General features: G+C 36.0%; 1 protein-coding gene across 1 annotated transcript in view; it reads right to left on the reverse strand.

Moving 5' to 3' along the window:
- Positions 1-20,655, reverse strand: part of FBXO11 (F-box protein 11) — an 81,450-nt gene that overhangs the window by 1,394 nt on the left and 59,401 nt on the right. The window contains exons 12-22 of the mRNA XM_045549558.1: positions 13,233-13,450; positions 12,200-12,285; positions 10,623-10,717; positions 9,441-9,563; positions 9,270-9,355; positions 5,180-5,256; positions 4,665-4,808; positions 1,891-2,001; positions 1,118-1,225; positions 702-810; positions 11-109 (exon numbers count right to left, since the gene is read on the reverse strand). Of these exons, the coding sequence (XP_045405514.1) occupies positions 11-109; positions 702-810; positions 1,118-1,225; positions 1,891-2,001; positions 4,665-4,808; positions 5,180-5,256; positions 9,270-9,355; positions 9,441-9,563; positions 10,623-10,717; positions 12,200-12,285; positions 13,233-13,450 (1,256 nt within the window). The remainder of the gene's footprint in view (positions 1-10; positions 110-701; positions 811-1,117; positions 1,226-1,890; positions 2,002-4,664; positions 4,809-5,179; positions 5,257-9,269; positions 9,356-9,440; positions 9,564-10,622; positions 10,718-12,199; positions 12,286-13,232; positions 13,451-20,655) is intronic.

The raw sequence follows: 20,655 nt of genomic DNA on the forward strand, positions 1-20,655 counted from the left end.
TGCTACATACCTATCATGTCTAATAAATTCTACATCATGTCCCTGATGGCACTTCTTAATGCAGTTCACACATATGGCATTTCGATCTGTGGTGTTACAAGTGTGACATCTAAAAAGCAAAAGCTTACATTATTTTTCTCAAACATGTCATTAATTCAAAATACAGCATTTTGTTTATTACCCTATGACCTTTGGCTTTTAAGAAAAGAGGACCCAAACTGAAAATTTTTGTGGCTCCAGCCCAGATTAATTCTGAAAAGGAACTTCAAATTGGAATAAGTGAATTTCCTGTCGTCTTGTGTCTTCTGAGGAAAAGGAATGATTTGTAAGTTGTACAAAGGCAGTTCAAACTTTCAGTTTAAAAAAGCCTATCAAGTCTCTGGGCTGAATCAACTTGGGGAAAAGGGGAGTCAAAACTGTCACAGTGATTGGGATATATTGAACACTTAGCGACAGCTTTACTGAAACTCCTAAGAAAACAATGTTACACTGGCCCACATTTTGAATGACACCTGTCACTGTAGAACTGCATTTTTCTGTATTTATGGTCTTAGACACAGGATCTTCAAGTGGGTTGATTATAGAAGTCCAGTGTGGATAATTACAAAATTTCCAGTTATATTCTCTTTCAACTGGCAAACAGCATTTTGGAAATCACTACGTTCCCCTTTTCAGGACTCACAAATAATTTGGAAATATACCTGTAGAAATCATGCATGGGGTAGCTGGTATAACTTGATATTTTATATAAACATTGGCCTCTACTAACAGCCTTTTCTATGGCGTCTTGATTGTTCATTATTTTGTTATCTGTAATGAAAGAAAGAATAAGTAAAAATTATAGGATTATCCTAATAGAAGAGCCACTATTTTTAAGAGCTTTAAACAAAGCTAACCAAGAAAGTAATTGTAAGAAACAGCTTAGAAATGAATTTTCCTTGTGCAAAATACTCCAACTATTTAGAACCAAATGAAGATTGTTTCTTTCAAAATAGTTCTCTTAAATCGTTGCCAACTTGTAGAGTGGCAGAAGGAATAAAAAACAATGACTTCTGATTATCATTCTCTTCTCATGGCATATTTCATGTATTTATAGGCAGAACAGACTCCAACATACCTTTCATTGTCACATTAACACCAGATGCTAAAAATAAGCCTCCAAACCGGTTGTTAAAAATCTGATTGCCTTCTAGTGTTGCAGTTGCGTGATTTGTAATTTCAATACCTGAAGTAAAATTTACAAACAAGTAGATGTATCACTTTGTATACTATTTCTTAAAAGAAGCCTGAAATTAGCAAATGTAGTAAACTGCTTCTTTTATATAAAAAGTACATTTTTAACTCTCTTAATGTCTAAAGAATAAAATGCAGATATCTGAGTCACTGACAGTAACTAACATTCACTTATCACTGTTAATGGCTTACTGTCCTTGCTAAAGGAAGGAGTGATAGAGATGATTCATAAATTTTATTAATGACATTTAAAAAATTTTGTTGCGAACTATGTAGAGGAGAATATTGCCCAAAAGGATGTTTAGGTGGCAGCTAGTTTAACATATTGAAAAGGAATTTCATTTACCAATATATATTTTTTAAACATCTGTGTCTGTGAGGTAAGCGGGATTGAATTTATCTGTATTCCTAATGGTAGTAACAAGCCTGCATTTATACTATTCCAATTAATGTTTCATAATTACTATTAAACAGTAAGAGCAATATTTCTTAGAATATGGCTTAGAATGGAAGAATCCAGAACTTGATTAGGTGCTCTCATAAATGATTACTAATAGACAGGCATTCAGTTAGTAAGCAAAAGAGAATTAATATACCCCAAATCAAACACTTTACAGAATTATAAATAAGCCACAGGTAACAAAAGAAAATACAAACCTGCAGCAAATCCATCAAATATTCTGTTTTTCCTTAAGACTGGATGACTATTAGTGCTGATGAGAACACCTGCTTGAGCATTCCTGAAAATATCATTTTCTTCAAGGAGACCTATAATAAAATATTTCCTTAGATTAAGGCTAATGCATATAACAAACTTTACTAGATTTGCTGGTTATTTAGGTTTTAGTTTCTTATTAACTACACTGTAAAATTGACAGGACTATTTTTTTTCAGCCAAAAAGAAAGTTTATTATTCAGAGGTAATAAGGATTTAACAAAAAAAAAAAAACGCTAAAATGACAGGTAAGAGCATTCTAACCAATAAACTCAAATTTCCATGAAAGCAGCAACCATGTCTAAGTTTACTCACCACTTTATCCTCAGTGCCTAGTACATAGTTGATTCTTAATGAATAATTCCTTTGAAATATTTCTAGAACTTCTGCAACCTGTTTTAGTTTAGGCAAGCAAGCCCTTATTATTTCTGGCCTTAATTTCTGTAATTATTCCCTGATCAGTTCCCTCTTACCATGCCCCTTCTCTGCTTTCACAACTACTGAAAGATACTTTTCAAAATCAATCTACCATTTAAAGCCTTTTAGAATATTCTGTACTCTTTTCCTCACGTTGCTTCCTCTGGGAAGTTTTCAGTTTTCCTACATCTTCTGGCAGTGTAACAATAATGAAGAGTGGGCTAAAGAATCAGACTTAAGGCCGTCAGATCCTGACTCCACCACTTAGTAGATATGAGTGGGCAAGTTACTTACCTTTTCTTTGTCTCAGTTTCCTCAACTGTAAAATGGACATAATAGCACTACCACAGAGGGTTACTATCAGGACTGAATGAGTTAATACAGGTAAAAGTACATAGCACTAAGTATTATCTAATACTATTCCTGTAAAATCACCTTAAATTCCTACAAAACCTATTTACATACAGTGAATTATAATTGTGTATTGGTGTTTCTCTGCTCCCTAAAGACGTGAGGCATGTTTTTCTGTAGACATATGACACCTGGTATTTCACAGTATTGACCTGTAAACTCCTCTCTCTTGGATGACCGGGGTAAAATTTCTCTGAAAGGACTCGGGCTTCTTGGAATTTTCCCTCTTTTCACTTTTTGGATATTAGTATTTCTAGGTTCCATCCCTGACTCTCACCCTCTACACACTCTTTAGGCACAACTATAAATGCTAGTTCTTAAATCTGTTTAGCTTAGTGTAATTAATCACCTTGTGGGCATACCAACTGGGATATCACAAAGATAATCTTGGATTCAATATGCTTAGAACTGACCAGTCCTTCCTATATTCCTTACCTCAGTGAAAGGTACCACCGAGCAATCACCCAAATCAGAATTCTGAGCATGATGTTTCATTTCCTTCTTCTCTCAACCCCCATGTGACCCAGTCCTGTTTGGTTCTACCCTTTTTAATATCATTAATATGTCCCCTCTTCCTTCTCCCACCCTCACTTTAGTTCAAGCTCTCATTATTTCTTGCCTGGACTAGTCCAAGTCCCTGACTCCAAACATGCGTGCTTCCAGTACAGCCTCCTCTTCAAGGGCCACTGCTAAGATGAACTTATTGCATATAGAAAACCTCATGATTTGGGCCTTGCCCCTTCTGTAGCCTCGACTTTCAGTAGCTATTGCCTTACTAAACCACTTTCGGTTTCCTTTCGACTTGTTTACAATGTCCATTAGATTGTACATTATATGAATGTTGTACTGTTTTATTTATCATTACATCTTTGGTGTCTGTATCACAGTGGTTGGTACAGGGGTGTTCAATCAGTATGTAAAGAACAAATAAAAGTGTAATAACAACATCTGGAATGGCCTGTTTACCCCCCCCCACGCCCCCAATTTACCATTGAGCATCTATTAATACTTGATTTTTCAAGACACAGCTCAAGAGCAATTTGACTGCATGAACCTTTTTTCCCAACACCTTGCAAGCAAAACCAACCATTCTGTGTTGTGCGTCATCACTGTATCTTGTAAAGGTTCCTATCAAATATGCTGCTTCATTAAGTTGACTAGATTCTAAGCTCCTTGAGAGTTTCATTAATGGAATCATCACTGCTTGGCCATAGTATTAAATTTTGTTCATTAGATCCTGGTATATTAGAGTAGTAACTAGCTATCCCCCCATATATGATATACATGTTTTGTTACTGATATTTCAGGCATAGTGATAGATTTGCATTTGACATTCTTCCCCAATCTCTGTGAACACGTACATTTGCAAAGGGCAGGCACTGTGGAACTTTTGACTCAATGCAAAGTGATTTGACCTTTATGGATACCAAACCAGGCACATCTTGGCTTCATTAATTCCATTCTCCAACAAACACAGTTGAAAACAGTTACAAAAGCAATACCCGTTTACTACAGACATTTATAGATATTTACAGACCAATTAATTTCTCACACCTAGTTCTATAACTTGACTTTGAAGTTTATTGTAATCATATGGCTATTCTGAATAATAAAAGTTTCAGAGAGAATGTAAACAAATTCTGCTATCTTAAAAAAGCCTTACTGACAACTGGCAGAGTCAAGGTGGCTACAAAAGGAAAATACTGTAAACATTTGTCTCCTTTAACTCTAGGCACTAACCTAAACCCATCTCAACTTGATAAGGATTTATAACTTAATGTTATATCATTTATAACTTAATGTTAGTTGGCAATATCATTGATCATTAAAGATATGGAAGAATAATGGAAAACTGGGTTTTTCACTAATGCAAAATTAACAACAATACCTCGACCCCCATTAAATATACAGATGCCACCATCTCTTCCATCATGGATTTTATTTCTTCTTAGTGTAGGATTACTGTCTGTCTTAATCCAGACTCCAGCCATTGCATTGTCAAATATTTCATTGTCTTCTATACAGCCTAGACCTATAAATGCAAAAATTTAGGTTATTTAGAAGATTTTTTTTTTTTTTGAGACAGCGTCTCACTTTGTTGCCCAAGCTGGAGTATAGTGGCATAGTCGTATCTCACTGCAGCGCCAAACTACTGCGCTCAAGCAATCCTGCCTCAGCCACCTGAGTAGCTGGGACCACAGGCACATGACACCATGCCCAGCTGATTTTTTGTAGAGACGAGGTCTTGCTCGTCTGGTCTCAAACTCCTGGGTTCAAGTAATCCTCCCGCTTCAGCCTCCCAAAGTGCTGGGATTATGGGTGTGAGCCAGCATGCCCAGCCTAGAAGGTGTATTTCTAAAGTCTATTATAAACACAGAGAAAGAGATGACAGATCAGACATACCAGAGTTATAAACTAGAATTCCACCATTCTGTCCTCCCCAGATTTTGTTACGTCTAATTTTGGGGTTGCTTCCAGTCCTACGGATGAGAAAGAAAATACCATTTCAGTAATTTCTACTCCCATATCTCATGTTACATGAGGTAATAATGGAGAAACCCATATTAATCATAGTAATAATTAACATACTAAATAAAGTGGTTTAATTATGCTTACTCCTGTATTTCCCACAGAATATACTTTGCTATGGATTATATTATTACCACAGTTTCCTAATATATAAACTGAGGGGGTTAGATTAAATGACTATTATTATTATATACTCTCCTCATATGTAAAATGAAGGGCTGAATTACAGAGGCATACCTCGGAGATATTGCTGGTTCCAGACCACTGCAATAAAATGAATATCTCAATAAAGAGAGTCACAAGAATTTTTTTGTTTCCCAGTGCATATAAAAGTTATGTTTACACTATAGTCTACTAAGCATGCAAAAGCATTATGTCTAAAAACCCAACGTACATAACTTAAAAATATTTTATGACTGAAAGATTCTAATGATCATGTGAGCCTTCAGGAAGTCATAATCTTTTAGCTGGTGGAAGGTCTTGCCTCGATGTTGATGGCTGCTGAAGGCTGGGGTAGCTACAGCAATTTCTTAAAATAAGACACCAGTGAAGTCTGCCAAGTTGATTGACTCTTCCTTTCATGAAAGATTTCTCTGTAGCATGCAATGGTATTTGGTAGCATTTCACCCACAGTATAACTATTTTCAAAATTGTAGTCAATCTTTTACCAACCCTGCTGCTGCCTTTATCAAAAAAGTTTGTATAATATTGTAAATCCTTTGTTATTTTAACAATGTTCATAGCATCTTCACCAGGAGCATATTCCAACCCAAGAAACCACTTTCTCTGCTCATCCATAAGAAGCAACTCCTCATCCATTCAAGTTTTATCATGAAATTGCAGCAATTCAGTCTCATCTTCAGGCTCCACTTCTTTTTTATTTTATTTTTTTTGACACAGAGTCTCACTCTGTTGCCCAGGTGAGTGCCCTGGTGTCGGCCTAGCTCTCACCAACCTCTAACTCCTAGGCTCAAGCAATCCTCCTGTCTCAGCCTCCCGAGTAGCTGGGACCACATGTGAACACCACCACACCTGCCTAATTTTTTCTATTTTTAGTAGAGACGGGGTCTTGCTCTTGCTGAGGCTGGTCTCAAACTCCTGAGCTCAAGCAATCCTCCCACTTGGGCCGCCCAGAGTGCTAGGATTATAGGCATGAGCCACCTCAACAGGCCTCTACTTTTTTTTTTTTCTGAGACAGTCTCGCTCTGTTGCCCGGGCTAGAGTACCATGGCATCAGCCTAGCTCACAGCAACCTCAAACTCCCAGGCTCAAGCGATCTTCCTGCCTCAGCCTCCCGAGTAGCTGGGACTACAGGCATGCGCCACCATGCCCGACTAATGTTTTCTATATATATTTTTAGTTGTCCAGATAATTTCTTTCTATTTTTTTTAGTAGAGACAGGGTCTCACTCTTGCTCAGGCTGGTCTCAAACTCCTGAGCTCAAATGATCCTCCCGCCTCGGCCTCCCAGAGTGCTAGGATTACAGGCGAGAGCCACCACGCCTGGCCTGGCCTCCACTTCTAATTCTAGTTCTCTTGCTATTTCTACAGCTGCAGTTACATCCTCCACTTAAGTCTTGAATCCCTCAAAGTCATCTATGAAGGTTGGAATCAACTCCCAAACTCTTGTTAATGTTGATATTTTGACCTCCTCCCATGAATCACAAGTGGTTTGTATGGTTTTTCCCCTAAGAGACAGGGTCTTGCTCCGTCACCCAGGTGAGTACAGTGGTGTGGTCATAGCTCATTATAGCATCCAACTCTCGGGCTCAAGTGATCCTCCCACCTCAGTCTCCTGAGTAGCTAGGACTACAGGCACATGACACCACATCTCGCTAATTTTTAAATTTTTTTGTAGAGCCAGGGTCTCACAATGTTGTCCAGGCTGGTCTTGAACTCCTGGGCTCAAGTGATCCTCCCACCATGGCCTCCTGGAGTGCTGGGAGTGCTAATAGGCATTAGCCGCTGTGCCCAGCCACAAATTTTCTTAGTGGCATCTAGAATGGTGAATCCTTTTCAGAGGTTTTCAATTTACTGTGCTCAGATCCATCAGACGAATTGCCATCTATGGCAACTACTGCTTTACAAAAAGTATTTCTTAAAAAGATTTGAAAGTCAAAATCACTCCTTGCAGAATGGATGTTGTAAGAACATCAATCTCCTTGTACATCTACATTAGAACTCTTAGGTGACCTGGTGCATTGTTATTAAGTAGTATTTTAAATGGAACTTTTTTTTTTTGTCTGAGGAGCAGGTCTCAACAGTAGGCTTAAAATATTCAATAAACCATCCTGTAAACAGATGTGCTGTACTCCAGGGTTTGTTTTTCTATTTCTAGAGCACAGGCAGAGCACATTTAGAATAATTCTTAAGGGTGCTAGGATTTTCAGAATGGTTAATGAGCCATAGCTTCAATTTAAAGTCACCAGCTGCATCAGCCTCCAACAAGAGTCAGCCTGCCCTTTGAAGCTTTGAAGCCAGGCACTGACTTCTCTTCTCTAGCTATGAAAGTCCTAGATGGCATCTTCTTCCAACACAGTATAAGGCTTTTTTGTCTGCATTGAAAATTCGTTGTTTAGTGTAGCCACCTTCATTAATTATCTTAGATCTTCTAGATAACTTGCTGTAGCATCTATATCAGCATTTACTGTTTCACTTTGCACTTTTATATTACAGAGATGGCTTCTTTCCTTAAACCTCATGAACCAACTTGTTATGGCTTCAAACGTTTTTTCTGCAGCTTCCTCACCTCTCTCAGCCTTCAAAGAATTGAAGACAGTTATAGGGCCTTACTTTGGACTAGGCCTTGGCTTAAGGGAATGTTGTGGTTCGTTGGATATTCTATCTATATCATTCAAACTATCTCTGTATCAGCAACAAGGCTGTTTTGTTTTCTTATCATTCATGTGTTCAATGGAGTAGCACCTTTAATGTCTTTGAAGAACTTTTTCTCTGCATTCACAACTTGGCTAACTGGTACAAGAGGCCTAGTTTTCATCCTATTCAGGTTTTGACATGCCTTCCTCACTAAGCTCAATCATTTCTAGGCTTTTGATTTAAAATAAGAGATGTATGACTCTTCCTTTCACTTGAACACTGAGAGGGCATTGTACGGTTTTATTAAGTGGCCTACTTTTCAAGACTGTTGTATCTCAGGAAACAGGGAGCCCTGAGGAGAGGGAGAGAGACTGGGGAACAGCCACTGAGTGGAGCAGTGAGAACACAAACAACATTTATGTTGAATAGGTCCGCTGCATTATATGGGCACAGTTCCTGGTGTTCTAATACAATTATAATAGTAACATCAAAGATCACTAATCACCATAAGAGATATAATAACAATGAAAACGTTTGAAATATTATGAGAACTACCAAAATGAGACACAGAGACACAAAGTGAGTACATGTTGCTGAAAAATGACACTGATAGATTTGCTCTACACAAGGTTGCTGCAAACCTTCAATTTGTAAAAAACACATCAGCAAAGCTCAATAAAATGAGGTATGGCTCTATATGATCATTAGGACTACTAAACTTCCCAAAACCATTAAAATATAAGAAACGGAATGTAAGAAACTATTAATTTTACAACAACAGCATAAAAACAGAAGTTCCCATTTTACTGAGTGTCAACTATATGCCAGGCATAGTGAGTGCAAAAGTATTTTTATATGGACTTCCCCTCTTTAAGTATGAAGGAGCATATTAGTAGCTGATGTGACTCTCATAGTGGACAGCAGTACAGTGGAAATGAGCTCTTATGGTACATGTGCCATTGGCTTCTGTCCTCACCTACTAAGAAAAGCTAAATTCTGATAATTTAAGTCAAGACTGTGATAAGAATGTAAATATATTTTCAAAAGGGGAATAAAGATTGGGCATTAAACAACAAGGAAATTTCTTCCACATACCCTATATACTCCCAAGTCCCTCCCAAAAGAAAGTCAAATGTTAAAACATTTACCTTATCTGAACCCCCGAATACATATGATTATAGATATCATTGTCTTCTAGCACTCCATGTCCATTGTCATAAAAATAAACACCAACCTAAAATTAAAAAAAAAAAAAATTTCAAATGACAAGTGTTTATGAAATAATGCATTTCCCATCCTAGTGTCCAAGCTAATCCTACCTGTTTGCCACTGTGTATCCGGTTTCTTCGCAGTACTGGAGTGCTGCCAGTTGTCACCCAGACTCCAGCCAGAGTATTACTATAAACTTCATTCTCTTCTATTACGCCTTGTCCTTTTTCATGCTAAATAAAAGTTACACTGGTTACACTATATATCTTCTATAAGCAAGGAGTTTATACTGTTATTACCTTAATAGACCGTTGGGAAAAAAAATTTCAATTTTTGTTTTTTTCATCTGGGTAAGGAGGTAATGACGACATTCTTTTTATGCAGCTTCTACCTCAGTTTAAACTTCCAAAGTTTTTATACTGCTCTTTAAGTGGTTTTATATTTTTACATCTATCACAGTTAAGAGTAGTAGTAGCATTCAATTTTCTTCTTATTCCATTCTAAGTTGTGTAACAAACAGAAGACCTCTTATTTAGTAGTAAATTAATAGTTATTTCATATTACTGGTGACATCACTTCAAAATTATAAGGTTTCGTGTCCCCCAAATTTTTACTTTTAGCAGAAAATTGAAGACATGGCCATCTCTAGAACTGTAAATAAAAATTAAAAGTCACACCTGGCATATCAGGTGAACTCTTTTTGAAATTTCCCATATTTTCTTATTTGAATCAATTATAATGGTTTCAGGTATCATGATGACAGAAGACACAAGACCTAACACACAAAATTTTGAAAGACACTCAATTATGTCTCAACATAAATTCAAATGAAAAGCTGGCTTTTTTAGAAAATAAAAATATTCAAGTCTAGTATTATTATTACTTTCAGTGACATTACAATTTTACTTAATGCTTCTGTAAAACTTCAGAGACTCATACAGTAGTCACACTGGCAAAAGTCCAGTGCAACAAATATAACTCAGACTGCCAATCAGTTGTGTGTTTAGCCCATACTGCCAATAATAAAGACTTTAATAAAAAGGTGTATCTCCTGTGCCTAAATTTAGACAGCTGCTGATTAAATTTTACAGAACACTACACACACAGTAAAATTAGAAGTCATTCAGATACTGGCAGGGAGAACAAGAGTCTTATTTATTGTCTAAATATTAAAGATGGTCACAAATTCATACTCGGGAAGTTGAATATGGCCTACCTAAAGCTAAAGAGGAAACTCTTTCTCACTCTTGCTTTTGATGCATGAATTTATAGAATTGTATTCATTAGCTTACCACATAAATCCCACCATGCTGGCCATCATGAATTTTGTTATGTCGAACAATTGGACAACTGTTTGTCCTAATCTGAATTCCTGCTAAGGCATTGCCTATTTAAAAATAAAAGTTACATTGTCAACATTTGAAGCCTAGAAGAACACAGTAAAAGTTTTACATTAGGTAGTTACAATTCTTACACTAGAAGTTTAGTGAGCATTAACAAGACAAAATTAAGGGAACTAGAAGTGCAAATAGATGCATACGGGTTGCAGGCAATATAACACAGTGGTTAAGAGACTGGGTGGGACACGGTGGCTCTCGCCCATAAACCTAGCACTTTGGGAGGGTGAGGGAGGAGATCTGCTTGAGGCCAGGAGTTCAAGACCAGCCTGGGCAACACAGTGAGACGTCGTCTCTACAAAAACTTTTTAAAAATTAGTATGGCATGGTGGTGCACCCCTGTAGTCCCAGTTACCCTAGAGGCTGAGGCAGAAGGATCACTTGAGCCCAGGAGTTTAAGGTTGTAGTGAGCTATGATGATATCACTGCACTGTAGCCTGGGAAACAGAGTGAGACCCTGTCTCAAAAGAAAAAATAGAGGGGAGACTCTGAAGCCAGACTGCCAAGTTTTGAATCCCAGGAATTCTACTTCCTGTGTACCTTGAAAAAATTATTTAACCTCTTTATGCATCTGTATACTGATCAATAAGTATTTTTGTGCTTTAGTATCCTGATGAATATTTAACAGTATCTACCTCATAGGGTTCATGTATTATATGACTTAAGCACCTGACACTTAGTAAGCATAATTTATGTAAGTATTATCCAGGTTAGTGTCAGCAGAAGAGAAAGCCTAGGAACACACTGGTGAAGAGCACACAAATATCTAATTGCTTAATTAATGTTTTAAAGCTTTCATGAGGAATAAGTATTTTCTTTCTGTAGTTAGTACAAAGTATATTACACTACCACAGAAATAATTTATTAATTGTTAAACAATAGAGTGAATCTAAGGAAAACTGTAGGTACTGCTTAAGACTAGGGTTTTATTTATATTTTCATCCCTGGTATCTGGCATAGTGTCTATGAATAAATATCAGAGAATAATCTTTATTGAGAATGTAAAGAAACTGGATTAGTTCTCCCACTTAGATAGTTTTAAAATGGTCCATTTTCGGCCGGGCGCAGTGGCTCACGCCTGTAATCTTAGCACTCTGGGAGTCTGAGGCGGGTGGATCATTTGAGCTCAGGAGTTCGAGATCAGCCTGAGCAAGAGTGAGACCCTCGTCTCTACTAAAAATAGAAAGAAATTAGCTGGACAACTAAAAATATATAGAAAAAATCAGCTGAGCATAGTGGCACATGCCTGTAGTCCCAGCTACTTGGGAGGCTGAGGCAGGAGGATTGCTTAAGCCCAGGAGTCTGAGGTTGCTGTGAGCTAGGCTGACACCGTGGCACTCTAGCCTGGGCAACAGAGTGAGACTCTGTCTCAAACAATAAAAAAAAAAAAAATAAAAGAATCAAATGGTCCAGTTTGCTCAAAGACGACAGGCCAATCTTTTAAGTTTTATAAAACAAAACCATGTGCTTACCATAAATGTCATTTCCTTCAATAAGGCCTCGTCCATCACCAAAGATGTAAACTCCTCCTTGATTTCCATTAAATATAGAATTCCCCCTATAATTATGTGAAATAATAAGCATTTATTCAGCAAAGCTTATTTGTTTTACACAACTGTAGGGTCTCTCATAGTCATGTGACAAATTATTTAACTTCTATGGGCCTCAGTTTCTTAATTGTAAAATGAGACATTCAGACCAGATGATTTCTAAATTCTCTTTTAGCTCTTTTAAGACCTAAGGCTTTGGAAAAGCCAATTATTATCTGAGACAAATACCATTCTTGAAATTCCCCTCAAAACAGCTAATACATTCAAAACATTTTTTTAGCTGATCTAGGAACATTTGATGAATATTAACAAGATGGAAATCTCATAATCTACTTTCATAAAGTCAGTGGAAAATAAAATTTGACAATTAAAAATAATGCATGGTGTTTATTTAAATCATAATAGCTCTGTTCTGCAGTCTTGGTCAATGCTTTTAAGACTACATTCATTTGCTTCCTTAACTGTGGCCAGAAGGGGCTGTAGGAACCATTAAGGGAAAGTGACAGCTTGAAGTTTTCAGTTTTTGACAATTTTAGTCTCTCTGTCCAAGAATCTTTGGGATAATTAGTTTCCTGAGTTATTCTGTCTGCTAACTCTCAGAAAAAAAGAGAAGACAAATTCATTCAAGTTCTAAGGGGAGGCCACAGCCCTATTTACTCATCTGTAATGCAGTTTGATGAATTTAAAATAAAAATTACAGCATTTGTAACTGTTCATAAAATGATATTGTGCATGGCTTAGATCACTAATAAAAAAACAAATGGAACACCAAAAAATAAATATGCAATAGCTATTCTCATTCAGATGTGCAGACTTTAACTAGAAAATCTAATTTTACAATAGCCAAATTTCTAAGAACAGGCTTTTAAGAGTTAAAGCTTAATATCTTGATTTTTCTTATAAGACATACCCTGAAGTGAAAAAGTAATTTCCACCCACAATTATATGTAAATACCTTATTGTTGGGTCACTATTTGAAGTAATCCATACACCTGCAAAGTTGTTTGCATAGATTTTATTCTCTATGAACTGTCCTCTTCCTTTTTCATGGACATATATTCCTCCAGTCTGCCCATGGTGAATTTCACATCGAACCACTGTGGGGTTAGCATAGGCTTTTACTTCAAAGCCTGCTATCCTGTTTCTGTGTATGTTGCAACTTTCAAAGTAACCCTGAAAAATACAGAAATTAAATCTGTAGGTAAAGGCTACTTTCCAAAAAAGAAATGCCATTTAAAAAACTTTTTAATGTATATCTCAAAATTAAGTATCAGAAGTATTGAAGAGTTAAGAATGAAAAGTAGATAAACACTAAACTTGAAATAATAAACATGGAAAGAAAAAGATTTAAATGTTTTAGTAAAATAAAGAACTACACATCCTCTAATTAGTCTAAGAACATTCAAAGGCAGGAAAGAAAAACAGAAAAAGAGCTATTCAACAAATGTAAATAAATACCATTACCCATTAAGTATACATCCTTCAACAAAAGATGGAAATCATTAAAGAAAACAAACCCTGGTTGCCTCAGAAATGTCCCAACAAATCAATTTCTAAAAGTTGACCTACAGGCCTGGTGCAGAGGCTCATGCCTGTAATCCTAGCACTTTGGGAGGCTGAGACGGGAGGATTGCTTGAGGCCAGGAGTTCAAGACCAGCCTGAACAAGAGCGAGACCCTGTCTCTACAAAAAATAGAAAACTTCACTGTGCATGGAGGCACATGCCTGTAGTCCCAGTTACTTGGGAATCTGAGGCAGGATAATTGGAGACTTACAGAAAAAGCAAAACAAAACAAAACAAGTTCATCTTTGCCCAATAATAGAGAACTGGCTACATAAAATGTTTTTGAGGACTTATGCTCATGCTATACACGTTAAATGAAAAGAACAGGTTTTAAAATAGTATACATTAAGTATAATCTCAATTTTATTTAAAGAATACCAACTTGAAGGATGGAACAAAAATATGAGGTGGTCATTATCTGAGTGGTGGAATTATGGATAATTATATCTTTCTTTATACTGTGAATTTCTTAAATTTTCTATTATAGACATATTTAACGAGAATGAAAGTTACTATAATATTGATATCCTAAATGTCAAAGACTCAATCAAGACTGAACATTAAGAGAAAAACAAGTTATTTATAAGATGGCATTTGTAAAAAGCCATTCAATACCCCTATTCTATCTCTCTTCAAAAACTGACTGTGCTTGCTCTTTCTCTCCCTTTAAGAACCCTTCAGCACTAAGTATTTTTCTTATACTACTTCCATGTACTGCCTGCCTTGTACTATTTCTGTATTTGTTGTGTTCATTTCTACCTGATTATAAACTCCTGGAAAAAAAGACTATTCTAACTTCTGAAGCAGCCACACGAGACTATACACACAGCGAACTGGATCTGTTCAATTTTTTTGCCAAATTTAGTAGAGATTAAAACAGGGTGTAATTCTGAATACTTTTGACCCATCATATATTTAACTCTTTAAAAGAAAACAGATCTCTAAGAATAACATTCAGAAGTAGTTTTCAGGTTTCATTTTCTACAAATAAAGGACAAATTATCTATAAATTACATCTCTACATTTAGATTATAATTTTTTTGATTATGGGATTAAAGATAGCATCTTCAAATAGTCAAGTTTTTTCTTCTTTGATGTTATACTAAATAAAAGTTAATGTACACTTGGTATATACATATATATATTATTATGGCAAAACTGACTATCAAAAAAAAAAAAACAAAAAGACGACAGACTATTAGTCCTTAATGTTAGATTGGGACTATTCACCATTTCTGATGTTTTTATCCATGAGGAGGAAATTCAATTAGTATAATTCTCCGTCTTTCTCTGCCAGCAGTTGAATAACATAGCTAACTGGTAAACTTGTCAAAAAATAAACTGGGTATGCTTGACTCAGCTTCATCCTTTTTCCTCATGGAAGTGAGTTGCCCTTAGGGACATTCCTTCTGCTACCTCTCCATGAACCCTGCCTGTGATTAAGTGGACAAACCTATTTAATTTTGGGATTCATTTAAACAGACCCATTTGGCTCTCATCCTAAGCTGTGTCCTCCAACTTAATCTTTATTTATTTATGTTTAGAGACGGGGTCTCACTATATTGCCCAGGCTTGAGTGCACTGGGTATTCACAAGTACAATCACAGTGCACCACAGTCTCTAATTCTTATCCTCAAGTGATCCTCCTGCCTCAGCCTCCTGAGTAGCTAGGATTAGAGGAATGTGCCACTGCACCCAGCTCAACTTAACTTTTAAGAGTAATAAAGGTGATAATCCAGCCTCCTCATGACACTTTATGACTTTATTTCTTAACTTGTTCAGAAATGAGGCAGGGAAAGAAGTGCTATTTATTGGGCTCTGTTGAAGATTCCAATAAGAGGCCATGGTCATGTCCTGGCTATACTAGTTAAACATACAGCACTGGAACTGTGACATATATTGTCTAAACACTATATTCAAATGCAGGGGATGCTCTTTCTCTGCTTTCTTTAGGTTTTGATTTTACATATCATTACGAGAGTCAACTAGATCCATAAGATCATTAAGGCAAACGGCATCCCTCTCTCCTCATTTTCCCTTATCCAGAGGCCCCCACTTTCAATTCTTTTAGCTGATTCTTTTGACTTACTTCTATATTTCTAAGTAACATACTTGTATTATTATATCTTGACTTTTCAGTTTCAGGTATCATCTACTGACTTCCTATTAGGGGGCGATGAGAATTCAACTCTCCTACCCCATCACACACATTCCCACACTGTAACCTTCCATGGTAGTTACAACTACATATTGTACTACTACAATTTTACCTCTTTATTATGGGTTCAGTTGATGTAATTTTGCTTTAAAATATATTTTAATAAAATGCATCTATTTTGTTAAGAGATACCTCTAGTGCAAAATAATCCAATGCAGAACTCTAAGACTTAGACAGAATTCTGCTTTGCCTTTTTAAGATGCAAATCATAGAAGCTCTTTTAATTTTTTAAAAGTGAAATATTCTTTATTAAGTATGAAGTAAACAGTTTCACCAGAAATTCTCCAAATAAAACAAAAAAAGTAGAAAAAAATATGCTATCTTCATTGAAATAAACTTCTACAACCCCAAACTATAATCTATAATATATTTGTCAAACACTGTGAATCTGGTTAAAGAGGAGGGTGCTAAGAGATAAAAATGGCACCTTACACCTTCAACAAGGTGTAGTTTTCCCCAAGTAACTGAAGACTCTAAGCCTAGCCAATAATCTTCTAAAGTGATAGAGATCTAGTGGCATGAATGGGCCACAGGCTAGAAAGGTAATATATTTTCACGGAAGTAACTTAGACACAAGAGGTAATCTGGAAAAGAAAACTAATGTGCAATTTTCCCCATCTAAAACTTACACTTCCTATCTAAGGGAGACTATCCAAAGTGAGGTGAAGTGAAAGGAGAAGAGGGAGGAGAGGGAGGACAGCCAGATCTTAACACGAAGAACAGGGGGTATCTGTCACCTGTGATGAGTTAAAATTCAGAAATTTAGAATGAATGCTTCAAAAACTTTATAGCAATTTGCCACCCATATGACATTTATTTTATTTTTTAGATATAGAGTATCACTCTGTTGCCCAGGCTGGAGTGCACTGGCACAATCATAGCTCACTGCAGCTTCCAACGCCTGGCCTCAAATGATTTTGTCCCACCTCAGCCTCCTGAGTAGCTGGGACTACGGGCACACGCCACCACGCATAGCTAATTAAAAAAATATATTTTTTAGAGACAGGGTCTTGCTATGTTGCCCGGGCTGGTCTGGAACTCCTGAGCTCAAGTAATCCTCCCACCCTGGCCTCCCAAAGCACAGGGATGACAGGTGGGAGTCACCAGGGCCAGCATGCTATGACATTTTAATCTCATTTTACAAAAATAACACTCTGCAATGGACTGAATATTAAACAAACAAAAGACAACTGGGGAACAGTGAACATTAACAGAAAATTTGATGATATCAAGCCATTACTCTTAATTATTCTTTTATGAGTAAGACTGGCATTGTGGTTATGTGAAACAACAAAAAACAAAAAATAAAGAAACTCCATCCTTTAAAGATACATGGTAAAATGTTTACAGATGAAATGATGCCTGGTATTTACTTCAAAATAATCCAGAGTACAAAAATGGGAGTGAGGAGTAATTGAGGAGTTATATGTAAAACAAAATTGGCCATGAATTGATAGTTGTTGAAGGCTGACAACAGGTACATGGAGATTCATTATACTAGTCTCTCTACTTCTGTGTATGTTAGAAAGATTCCATTAAGACATGTAAAATTTAGGCCTGGTGCAGTGGCTCATGCCTATAATCCTAGCACTCTGGGAGGCCGAGTCGGGGATGATTGCTCAAACTCAGGACAGTTTGAGACCAGCTCTGAGCAAGAGTGAGACTCCGTCTCTACTAAAACATAGAAAAAACAAAACAGAACAACAACAACAACAAAAAAACCAACCTAGAAATGTAAAATTAAGAGACAAAACCCACACTCTGGAAGTATAATAACAACAGAAAAACAGATAAAACTATGGAGATACAGTAAGGGACACAGATTTGAGGAAATCACATAACAGGTAAAGGAAAAGAACACAGCAATATAAAAAACAGAGATGACAGCCAAATTTCTAAAGAAAGAACACTAAAACACAAAAACCCAAAGCAAAATATGGATACTGAGGCAGAAAAGCAAATCAACACTAGAAAGGAAAAAAAAAAAAAAACCAGGGTGATCTCAGAGTTCTTAGCCACACTCAATGCTAGAATAGAAAAATATCCATAGAATTCTATGGGCAAGAAAGTATAATCAAATTGTATACTCAGCTAAATGAAAAGGTAACAGACATTCTCAAATGGCAAGAATTCAAGCTATAATACCCATATAATACCCAAATAAACAAAATTTAAAAAATGGCTAGATGGATGACAAACTCCAGCCACACCAAGAATGAATCAAAAAAAAAAAAAATTCAGGAATGGAGAAACAGATAAAAGAACTAATGAAAAATAGAGTAAATATAGACCAATAACTTAGGAATATGAATGTTTTAAACCTTTACCAAAAAATAAGGGTATAAATGATGAGGTGGAGAGAGGTTGAAACATAAAGTATATTTGTTTACTCCTTTTTCATATGGGGAAGTTCATGCTTTATTCCAAAGTTTAAATGTGCAGCTTACAAAGACAAACTCTAAAGTCATACCCTTTGAAACTTTAGAGGGCTCTTTAAACTAGACATACAGTACCTTTACAAAAACACTGATTTTCTTTAAAAAATAAAAATGAGAAAACTTTATGATTCATTCTTAGAAATGCAGGAATTCTAAGTATGTCATAGATAAGAAAAAGGACACAATTTCAGAAAACAAACACAAATATGAACATACTTTTAAAGGATAGTGCAGTATTAACTAATCAAATGTTTATTCTGATGTTCTTTGAAGGTCTACAGAAAAAGTCAAATTTTAGAAAAAGGTCATCTTTTGTGATGGAGGTCATTTTATCAATCATGAGCTGTCAAGACAAGCCAAAAGAAAGCCTCCAATGGAAGAACCTGCCAAAGGGTTTTTAAGGATTGTATCACAGTACTAAAACAGACACAATAGATATGATAGCCCCTGGATATGCTTTATTTCCATCCTTTCCTTACAAATCTACAATACTTCACAAATCTTCTCATTAATCCTTAACGGGAATATTTACCTACAGCATTGCCTAGAGTTGTTTTAAAAAATGTTGTAATATTTATAAACCCAAATCTATATTAAAAAAAACTTATATAAGGGGTATGTGATGAGGAGTAGATTACTATGGTTAATTTTAGTAAGGGACCATCATCACAGGACTTTTCAAAAATGAGGAACTTGTACTCAGGTTAAAATTATCTTGGTACCTCAAATCATCTGTGAATGAGACAGAAACACACATAAATATACTTGAATTGTATGTGACTCTGTGGCATAGCCTAAAGAAAACATAGGCAACAAAATACCAGCACAGTATAGTTCCTTTACAAAATGAGAGTTCCACTTAGGAACTGTAACCAATATAAGTCTCTAGGGGAGGGCAGAGATTCTCAAGAGTCTTTTGTTTCAACATCCTGTACACCTTTATCAGACTCTCCCTATTTCCCAACCCTTGGGAAAAAGAGTTACACTTTCCAACAAAATGTCCATTTCTTTATTTCAGCTGGAGAAGGGTAAGTGGTCATCTCCAGGATCAAACTACAGCCTCAGTTGTAACTGAATTGTTTTTCTCGGGTTACAGTTACACCAGGAACTAGTTAATATGATGAACTGATCTCTGGTCTGAAACTATTTACGTCTAATTAATATTTGACAACAGGGTACTCCTTATGATCTAGTTTAGTTTTCAAAAAGAGCCCTGTGTTAAGATTCCAGGCACAAACAGTAAAAAATTTCCTTTGCCACTGAAAATTTGTATATGTAAATCCAGCATTCCTAGGTTGCTTGGTTAATGCCATACAATAGGCAACAAAGCCTCACCATAACCTTATTTGCCACCATGTTACCACTCTCTTTCCCATCTCTTTGATCCCACCACAAAAAATTCTGTCAATGCTGTACTAGGATTTGAAAATTACCTGAAGGAAAATTATATATTAAATGAAAAAAAAATCTGAATAGACATCCAAGAACATTATTTTGAAATAGTGATCTCAGAGAGCTCAAAAAGGTCATGTCTCTAGAAAATTATGTAAAATCATACAGCAGTATTTAAAACATAGTATCATCCATAAGGATATCTAACATAATTGCTGCGTAACAGTTTTAGAACTGATATTTTATTATCACTATATCTCCTATTGTTCTGCCAGTTAAAATTTTTTTCAAGAGCAATAAAATGGATACGAAACTAATGATGAATCCCTTATTTCTCAATAACCTGCATTAGACTCTCTTATGGTGCTTATTAAAAGCACATATCCTAGGCCCCATTTTTGGAAATTCTGATTTATCATATTGGGGTAAAATATAGGAATTTTCATTAAAAAACAAGCTTACAGGTAATTTTTATGCAAACTACTACTAATTGGAGAACTAACTACTGATGGAGAACCAACTACTGGATTAGACCTTTTGTTCCTCCAAAGACCACATCAATTCCCTAAGAACTCTATCATCTCTACATGGATATAATGTTTGATGCATAAATTTATCAAATGAATATTGCATATTGATTTTAAAATATAATGTTGAAACTGCTTTTAAACCATCCTATACTCTTTAATTCAGATAATTTGGTAATGAGAAAATAATGATGAAACATATTTAAAATTTAACTGATACAGGCATCAGTTTTTCTATT

This window comes from Lemur catta, chromosome 4, assembly GCF_020740605.2.
Source record: "Lemur catta isolate mLemCat1 chromosome 4, mLemCat1.pri, whole genome shotgun sequence".
Classification (NCBI taxonomy): Eukaryota; Metazoa; Chordata; class Mammalia; order Primates; family Lemuridae; genus Lemur; species Lemur catta.